Source organism: Penicillium verrucosum (assembly GCF_028828655.1).
Source record: "Penicillium verrucosum strain IBT 35672 chromosome Unknown utg000003l_segment0_segment0, whole genome shotgun sequence".
NCBI lineage: Eukaryota > Fungi > Ascomycota > Eurotiomycetes > Eurotiales > Aspergillaceae > Penicillium > Penicillium verrucosum.
Genome location: NW_026643212.1, coordinates 4,684,111 through 4,693,291, shown reverse-complemented (window position 1 = coordinate 4,693,291; position 9,181 = coordinate 4,684,111). Strand labels below are relative to the sequence as shown.

The 9,181-nt window shown below is 47.4% G+C and overlaps 3 protein-coding genes across 3 annotated transcripts; all 3 read left to right on the top strand.

Moving 5' to 3' along the window:
* Nucleotides 1–809: 809 nt before the first annotated feature.
* N7516_009335 (uncharacterized protein) lies at nucleotides 810–1,412 on the top strand (the record flags this gene model as incomplete). Its single annotated transcript, XM_057222054.1, has 3 exons — nucleotides 810–962; nucleotides 1,026–1,246; nucleotides 1,307–1,412. 3 exons carry the CDS (start codon nucleotides 810–812, stop codon nucleotides 1,410–1,412), a joined length of 480 nt encoding a protein of 159 aa, XP_057072326.1.
* A 1,259-nt stretch (nucleotides 1,413–2,671) lies between these two features.
* On the top strand, nucleotides 2,672–4,235 carry N7516_009334 (uncharacterized protein; the record flags this gene model as incomplete). Its single annotated transcript, XM_057222053.1, has 6 exons — nucleotides 2,672–2,907; nucleotides 2,972–3,227; nucleotides 3,288–3,581; nucleotides 3,638–3,785; nucleotides 3,839–3,983; nucleotides 4,052–4,235. The coding sequence occupies 6 exons, from the start codon at nucleotides 2,672–2,674 to the stop codon at nucleotides 4,233–4,235; spliced, it is 1,263 nt and encodes a 420-aa protein (XP_057072325.1).
* A 1,456-nt stretch (nucleotides 4,236–5,691) lies between these two features.
* N7516_009333 (uncharacterized protein) lies at nucleotides 5,692–8,115 on the top strand (the record flags this gene model as incomplete). The annotated part of the gene is made up of 1 exon (XM_057222052.1): nucleotides 5,692–8,115. The coding sequence occupies one exon, from the start codon at nucleotides 5,692–5,694 to the stop codon at nucleotides 8,113–8,115; it is 2,424 nt and encodes an 807-aa protein (XP_057072324.1).
* Nucleotides 8,116–9,181: the final 1,066 nt, after the last annotated feature.

The window sequence follows — 9,181 nt, the reverse complement described above, 5'->3', positions numbered from 1 at the left end:
CCTTGCTAGGCTCATTTTAACGAATTAATCCGTTGGGAAATAAGATACACAACGTGGAGGCATTGAAAATAGGCCCAAGTGAATGTTTAACAACCATATAACAACCAAAGTATCTAACAAGGCCAACTTGTCTTGTATACTAACACAATGTTTGTTCGGAGTCGAGTGTTAAGCCTAGTATGTGTGCTACGTACTATTATTCACGTTGTCGGGGGTACTTTCATAGCTTAGTATTAACTATATAGCTATAACACAGCGAAGAAAAATATCTAGTTAAACACATCGGAGTGTTATCGTACACCAAAAAGCTAATAATTGACGGTAAATCGACTGTAGAAAATAGCCACCTTGGACGCCACTTAAAAAACTCTTCAAATTCAGTTATATCGGTACAGCGAGCCGAAAATATATTTTTGAGCAACAGTTTTCTTTCGGCAGTCACTGGGAGACAATATGAACTACATAGAAAGAAAAGAAGTCTTATCCATTACATTTTGTTGTTACGGGTGGATCATTTCTTTATACAGGTAAGAATACGAATGCGAAGTAGAGCCAAGACTAGCCCTCGTCAGGGTCCCAATGATTATTCTTAAATTATCTTAAATTCTACTGCCTGAAATATGCATTCTAAGCGATTACGAGACCTAAATAAGTATAATCCAATATTTAAAGAAGTCGTTTTCCTGATACCAAGGACTAGTCTAAGATTTATCCAAGATCCCCGGAATCGACTCCCATACCAGTGCTCACATTAAACCCCCTGGTGCCAATTAATTCAGAAAGCGACAGAAGATTCACACATCACAACAATGGACCTATCAATTGAAAGAAGCCCGGTGCTCAAGTTCCGACTCCACATCTTAATCGGGGCCTGGGTCTTCATTGTCTTAATTCTCATCATTGCACGCATTGCCAACAGTGGCACCCCGAAGACAAGAACTAATGTTTGGGGAATTGCCGTGGTAAGTTACTTTCCCGAGTATATTCTAATATCGTGTGTGAGATCCACTAACCTATGACCAAAGTGTCTCAAATCAGCCGTTTTCATGGCGTATCAAATAATGACGACTCATATGGATCGACTCAAACGATGGGCAAGCACAAAGGCGTACATGATATTGAATATTATTGATACTGTGTTTTGGTTGGCACTATTCATTATCACTATCATGGGCACTACAGGGTCAACTAGTGGGAGCAGTCGGGCGTTGGGTGGTATTACAGCTACATTAGTCTTCTTTGTGTGGTAAGTCGTATCAATTGACTCGACGGTGTGGCTCTTTTTACTAACTTTATTTTTCTGAAGTGGATTTTCTGGGCTTTTGGCGTTCGTATCCATTCGTGACAGGCGTTTCTTCAAATCTCATGGGTTTCTTCCTGGGGCCAAACCCCCGGTTCATGCTTCTTGTTGATAGTTCCTCTTTTTTTTCTTTTCTTCATCTTTTGCCTTTCTATATCTCTTTTTTTGTTTCAGCGACCTTTTGTGTGCTTTAGGGCGTCACTATTGTTTACGTATTTAGACATGTCCTCCTTTGAGATCGGCAGCAGAATCAGTTAGCAGACCTCTCCAACTATAAGTAAGCACAAGTTATATTGATAAAATCAACGTATAGCTAGAAAGAAGGTTAGAAAGAAGGTTATGGTGGTGATATTGTTTCATCCAATGGAAGATAATTTCGTGTGTCGTAGAATACCCCCATGCATCTCCACATGACTTATCCTCGTGTTATCACACCCCACTTATCATATCGAGAATGTAAAGAACAAGCTTTGTCTCGAATGCGGCTTGCTGATGTGCGTTCTGGGACTATAATTCATGGCGTTGGTGATAATTTGAAATAGATAGAACTAACACGTTCGTCTAGTTCCGTCTTAAATCGGCATAGAAGGTTGAGGGTATCACTTCGAGGCAGGCCAGCAGGCAAATATCACCGACTCCTGGTCGATCTCAGTTTCCCTAGTTCTGCTCCTCTTGGATGATCCGCTCGTGAAGTCTTGTTCATGGTCGTGCTAGTGGCAATCATGTATATTATGTATATTATGCGGTTGTCCCCTCTTTATACTTCCATGATAAGTCATACTGGCACAAGACCTGATATGGAGCTTCGGCTTAGAACAGATTCAGGAATTTCGCACTCTCATCGGGCCAAAGCCATGTTCTACCTACCGGTTTACAAAATTCGTAAATCTCCACAGAAGTATTGAAGATGCTAGGTTGATGCTTGCAAAGCGCCCGCGTACTTCGGCTGAAGCCACCCTTTAATTATCGCTACATAGTGCGGATATTAAGATGACTAGCAAGCTGGGTGTGTTGGCTTCTACGTGACCTTCTCTTCCCCGAGGATATTTACTTGACGTATAATAGACCTCTCTTTGTTAATCCTTATCTCTCCCATCTGATAAGAAACAACGCACCAGCACGTGCCGAAACGAAGTATTGCATGACATATCACCCGCGGGGTCTGATTATCCGAATTTACTGACTGTTTAGTTCCTCGTTGTGGGATTGGTTGACAGCAGACTAGTGCGGCATGGCACATTCACAGCTCAGTATGGCGTGCGATGTAGTTATCTACCGGCCACGCCCGACCACAAGGTGCGATGCTTCGGATACATAAGCAAGACGAAGTTCCAAAACACGCACATCCAAGCCTAAAATTATTTCGCAAATATGGTCGGGCAGGCGTTGACTTCAATTGCTATCGTTGGTGGTGGACCCGGGGGGCTAGCAACGGCGATTGCTCTCTCGGAACTGCCATTCCTAAAGGTGACACTGTATGAGAAAAATACAGAGCCCCGAGAGGCCGGGGCAGGTATTAGTCTGAGCACGAATGCGTGGAGAGTTCTGGATTTACTTGGAGCCAGTGACGGGGTCGAGGGAGGTTCTAAAGCCAATACACACCAAAGGTAAGCGGTGCTTTTCTAACAACAGTATTACCTAGTGCATATGTTGACTTTGAATTCCCGAAAGAAATGCCTACACGGGGAGGGTCTTGAACGTCACTCGACATCCTGAAAATTCGGCTGCAGATTCTCGCGGAGCAATCCGTGCTCGCAGAACCCGACTGCAGTCAGCTCTCCTATCTCGAGTACCGGAGGGTTTGATCCAATTTGACAAGAAGGTGGTATCTTTGGAGAATATTTCGGACCACGGAGTTCGTTTGGTCTTCCAGGATCAAACGGAGGCGATCGCAGACATTGTCGTTGGGGCAGACGGGCTACACTCTGTTCGTCAACCCTCCTATGTTAGAACTAGCACTTGTGACTGACGTAATTTCGTGAGACAGGTTGTTCGTAGGGTCCTATTACCTGATCATCAGCTTCGCTTTACAGGTAACAGTGCATTCCGTGTTCTTGTTCCGAAGTCTCATCTAGCTCATATCCCGGACATCACGACTACAACGTCATGGTGGTGGGGCGAAGATGGCCATGTATATCTCTCCGATGTGGATGATGAGGGAGAGACTAAAGATCCGCATTTTGAAATCACCGTTCGCTCCTATCGTGAGCCTGAAGTCTCAGGGAAGACAGTCTTTTGGGGCATCCCTGCCACCAACGAGAAAGTGGGATCGCGCGTCGAGGTACGACATACCTCGTAGGAACAAAAGAGCCCACCAAATGCTAACATGTAACAAAGAAATTCGACCACAGAATAAGAGACGCAGTAAGCGCGGTGACTGAGGGAGAATGGCGGGAGTTTGCGACATTCGCTGGACCTCGTCTGGACAAGATCACCCACTGGGGTAAGGTCGCCCTCATCGGAGATGCCAGTCACCCTCTTTCCGGTACGTCTATATGTTATGATTTGACATATTGTCATGTGCTAATGGCCTTCCAGGCGCGTTTGGTTCTGGGGCGACGTTTGCCATGGAAGATGGTTGGATCCTCGCACGGGCGCTCGAGTTTACTCGGTTTGCTTCTCATCCTGCGCGCGACGCTCTCCAGATCTTTGAGCAAATCCGGGCTCCGTACTATGCCAAGATGTAAGTTTGGACTTGAGATTATGCGCAAAATGGCTTGTGTCTGACCATGCTTTTTCAACCCTTCGCAGGTATCAGCATCTAGACGAAATACGTGATAAAACGCAACAACTCCAAGCACAGGAGAAGGATTTTGATGTCTTTTTGCAAGCCAAGATTGACTCTTTCCTTTACGGAGATAAGGATTTCATTTATCAGAATGACATCAAGAAAGTATGGGACGATTATCTTGTGGCAGAGCAGACAAGGTTGTAATCTGTGCAGGAATTGCCTTGAATATCGGATATATATATATCCAGGGATGTTCCCTGAACTAGATTTTCACAACATATTTCAGCAACTCATTGTCTATATTTCTTCTCAGTATACATAAAATTCTGTAGGGTTTAAGATTGTTATCATTTTTGTATATTTACATTGTATGTCGTAGAGAGCTACGCCCGAGTAACTATACCTTGGAGTGGTATCCGACATAGTATAACCCCCTTATCAGATAACTATAGGTCGCATCGCATACGCAGGAACTACTCTCGTCAGAATAGCAAAGATTAAAAAGAGCTTCAAGAAAAATGTTGAATATCCTCGAAAAGATATGATCGAAGATATCCAAGATGTACAATATAGTGCTCGGTTAATATTTTGCAGATCCGCTCCCTATCTGTGGTTGATTGTGGATCATTGTCTGTATTGGCACTTTGTAAGGGGTTGGTTTCAAGTTTTTCTTTTTTTTTTTTTTCGCCCTGTTTGGGAGATCTTCGGGTAGTGGAGGACAAGGATGTTGGGAAAGCAGCATGATGTCTCTCTCTATATTTTTTTTCAGGTAGCACGTACTTTGTGTAGTAGTACTTGTGAATGGTGTGATTCTATACTTCTATACCTTGCTAGGATTATGGAAGATAAGCGAATGACCAGGTGGTGAGGGATGATATTGATGAATTGAGGAGAGAAATGCCGGTTCAGATCCAATGTGCAAACTGGAGAAGTTCGATGATAACTTGATATAACTAGTTAGTTATGTTGTAACTTGACTATGTGGTATCTCCCTAACTATGGTGTGGTAATGTGTGTTATCACGTGATGTGGAGAGGAGAATCTGAAAAATCCGTTTTTTTTTTCGCAAATTCTTTTTTATTTTATTTTTTATTTTATTTTTTAATGTTTTTTTCCCTCGCCATCGAGGATTCCAGCCCAGCGTCATCCACTTCATCTCCAATCTACTTTTGTTAGGCCCTAACATCCCGTTAAGGTCAATAGCAAATAGATTTGGGTCACCTTCGCTATCTCTCTGGATCCCCTTCAGCTGGTCCCCCCTGAAGTCCCTTTGAGCGACCGTCGACTCATTTTCTCTAACTGCGCTTACTGACTCGCCTCGGTCTCCGTAGCCGCTAGTCCTAATTGGGAAGTCACTGCGCGGTTGCTTTTTGCCTTGTTGCCTTGTGGCCTCAGGCTGTCAAGGAACAACAAACACGCGGCCTCGGCGCGACTCAGGTGGCGATTCTCCGCATAAAATTATCAACGGCGCTGGCGCGACATCGGTGACAGTCTTGGTTAAAATTGCCCTTGTGTATTTTACATTTCCCTTTTTTTTTTTTTTGAAGTTGGCTCGCGATCATTTTGACCTCGCCCTTGCATGTTTTGTGATCCCCTTTTGGATCACTTCATTCTCTGCCGCTTACGGCCAAGGTCGGCGCATCTCTAAAATCGAGTCAAAATGATGAACTACGGCGGTCACCCATTCCACGCTCAACAGCCGCAGCAGCCTCAACAACAGCAACATCAAAGTGTCCAACCCCAGCATCCGTTGGGTCCACAGCCTCAACGTCAGCATGCCCAGTCGCCTTTGCTAGGTGCGGGGCCGCCACTACCACAGCATGGCAGTCCATTCCCAGCCAACAAGCCAATTTTTCGGGGCCAACCTCAACAGAACTTCGCTGCGTCGCAATCTCCTGATATGCGCAAGATGACCCCGACATCGGGATCATTAGGTGGGTACCCAACCAGCAGCAGTTTTGGCCAATTCCCGGGCCAGTTTGCGGCGCAGAGCTCCCCGGATCTGATGTCTCGCGGCCCCGACCCCATGGGGCTACAGAACCTCCAGCGTGGGTTTAATCCAATGGCCCACCTTCGGCCGCAACCGGGTACGGCCGGTCTCACTCATGGACATCCCATGAATGTTGCTTCACCACAACAGGGCATGAACAGACTACCTCATGCAGGCATGCAACAGAGGGATGGCCATACATCGGCCAGTCCGTCTATGGCTAGTCCGTCTATGTTCTCCTTGAATCAGCAGCGACAGGCCCAGCCACAATCACAACCGCAGTCGCCTCAGCAGACTCACCAACAGTTACAACAGCAGATCCAACAGCAGCAGTTCCAGCAGCAACGACTTGAGCAGCAGCAAAGGATGGAACAGCAAAAGCAAATACAGCAGCAACGCTTAGAACAACAGCAGAGGCTTGAGCAACAGAAGGAGTTGGAACAGCAAAAGCTAGATGAGCAAAAGATACTGGAACAGCAGCAGCAGCAGCAACGCCTAGAGCAACAGAGGCTCGAGCATCAGAAACAGCATCAGCAACGGGTGGAGCAGCAGCGGCTCGAGCACCAGCAGAAGCAGCAATTGGAGCAGCAGAGGTTGCAGAAATTACAGACTCAGGCACACAACCCATACCAACAACAGTCACCATTTTCTCAGCACACCCAGCCTCCGTTCCACCCATCTCAATATCAACAGCATCAAGCTCAATCGCAACATCAGTACACCCCACACCAGACGCAGTTCTCCCAGCAGCAGACGCAATTCCAGCCACCTCCGCACCAAGCTCAATTCCAGCATTACCAGGGACCGCATTCGGCTGCCGTGCCTTCATCGCAGTCAGCTGCGCCGGTTGTCCCTTCGGTCACAGACAGCCCGGTCATGAAGAGTGACGACTCAAGTCCTGTGCCGAAGAAGAAATCGAAACCTAAGAAGACTGCTCCGGCCCAAGCCCAGCCTGTTCAAACCCAGGGCCAGCCTCATGCTCAGCCTCATCTAAATGCCCCCACGGCCATTCCTAACGCTATCCCCACACAGGCTAACGGACAAGGGCACATGCCCGCCGGGGCCGCAGTTGGGGGTGACCAGATTGCCACTCCGCCTGCGAAGCGTCGTCGGGGACGGCCTAGGAAGGAGGAAGTTGCAGCCAGACTTGCTGCACAGGCCGCACAGGCTGCCCAAAACGGCGAGTCTATTCCAGGAGTACCTCAACCAGGACAGGCTTCATTCACTGCCAATATGACACCGACTGCCCCAGGCTCCGCAAACACCACAACTAAGGGGACGCCTATTCTGGGACCGGACGGGACTCCTTTGAAGCGAAAACGTGGACGGCCTCGTAAGGCTGATCAAATTGCGTGGGCAGCTGCAACGGGTCAACCTTTACCACCGCCTAAACCAAGGAAACCAGCTTCGGCCAAACCAAAGGCACCTGGCACGGGCCGACCCCGTGGGAGACCTCGAAAGGCTGATGTGGCCGCTGCGGCGGCGGCGGCAGCCGCGGCCGCGGCCAGTGGAGATCAGACACAGGCAGACGTCAACCCTCAACTAGGCGAGGGCACAGATACAACGACAGTATTGAACCGTACAACCTCTTCGATCGATGAAGACGCGCACAAGCGACCTGGTCTGACACCCCCGCAGATGCTTGGCCAGTCTCTGCCGCAACAGCAGAACCTCCACATGTTCCAACAGAATCAAGGCTCACAAGCGCAGACAAATCAACATATTGGGCAGCCGCAAGTCCAGCACATGCACCAGCCGCAGAATCAACACATGTCTTCACAACCTGGTTCTCATCTGCCGAATAGCCAATCCCTGGCGCAGCAGCCTGGCCAACCGCTCTCTATGCCACACATGCAAATGCATCACCGTTCTCCTGTCCACCCCCCTCGGCCCCTCCCTCATCAGCCGTATCTTCAATCTCCGATGCAACAACAGATGCAGCACCCGATGTCATCCGAGTCCCCCGTTCACGGGATGCCAGGACAACAACGCAGACCTCCGATTCCGCAACGGAGCCAGCCCCCTCCCCCACCCGCACCACAGCATGAACATCAGCATACCTTCCAGGTCCAGATGCAACCGCAGCCAACCTAGTGCTGAGTACGCTTCGGAATATGGGTTTCATTCATTGACCGAAGTTTCACTCCTGACCAGTATATTTTGAATTTCATTCTAAAGAACATCGGTGTTAATATCATTCATCGGCCTTGTCACGTGTGTTTTATCAATCGTTTCATGTCCATGAAGTCTCGTATCAAGTACTTTCGTGGACACATTAGGGCGTTGCGCGCTTTTGTGTCATTGGCATTTCAGGCATCATCTTCCAGTTTCCGTCTGTTGTTTACTTAGCCCGTGGTTTTTATTCTTTTTCTTATACATCTAATGTTCTCAATTTAGTACATACTCGGTTCTAATCTCATTTTGTCAATTTGTGCATGACTAGCCTTGTTTAACCTCCACTTGGTTAGATTAAATAGATTAAACAGTGAACTCTATATTTGTGTCAGATTACCATAACCATGTGCGTAAATCTACATGACTGGACACCAGAACGACGCGTTAGCTGAAACTCCCTTAGCCCTTTCCGCATGGACCAAAACCAAAACGGGCGAAAAACAAGACTTGAATATTCACACGCCTTAAGCTCCCCATATACCACTTGGGCGATTGGATGCAACTTTCTGCGATCAAGCTTGTTAGACCTTGTACGGGGGATCCGGTCGACAAGGAGAAACAAGCTCGGCATCATGTGTATTGGCAGCGTGGTATAGACTTCATTCCGCATCTCCTCCACCAGACTATCCACCCGGACCCGATTCGTTATCGAAAGGAACGACAACATTTCATAGTCTGAAATTCCCGGAAGAACATTTACCGGGTTATCCACGAGATAAACAAATGCCACCAGGATGGGGTCGTGGATACCATCAATCTCTAATTGTGACAGTGGTGATGAACGCCGGCGCAGCGAGGTTATTTCTTTCAGTTAGTTGTATAAGCAGAAGAAGAGAGAATACTTATTGGGCAACACAATCATGCAGAGGCGAGCTGAGTTTATCCCAAGTGTAAGAGTGCATCAATCACAGCTGAGTGGAATATGCCATCACCTCTCAGCCAGCCACAATCGACCAACGCAAACATGCTGAACGTAACGAGTATA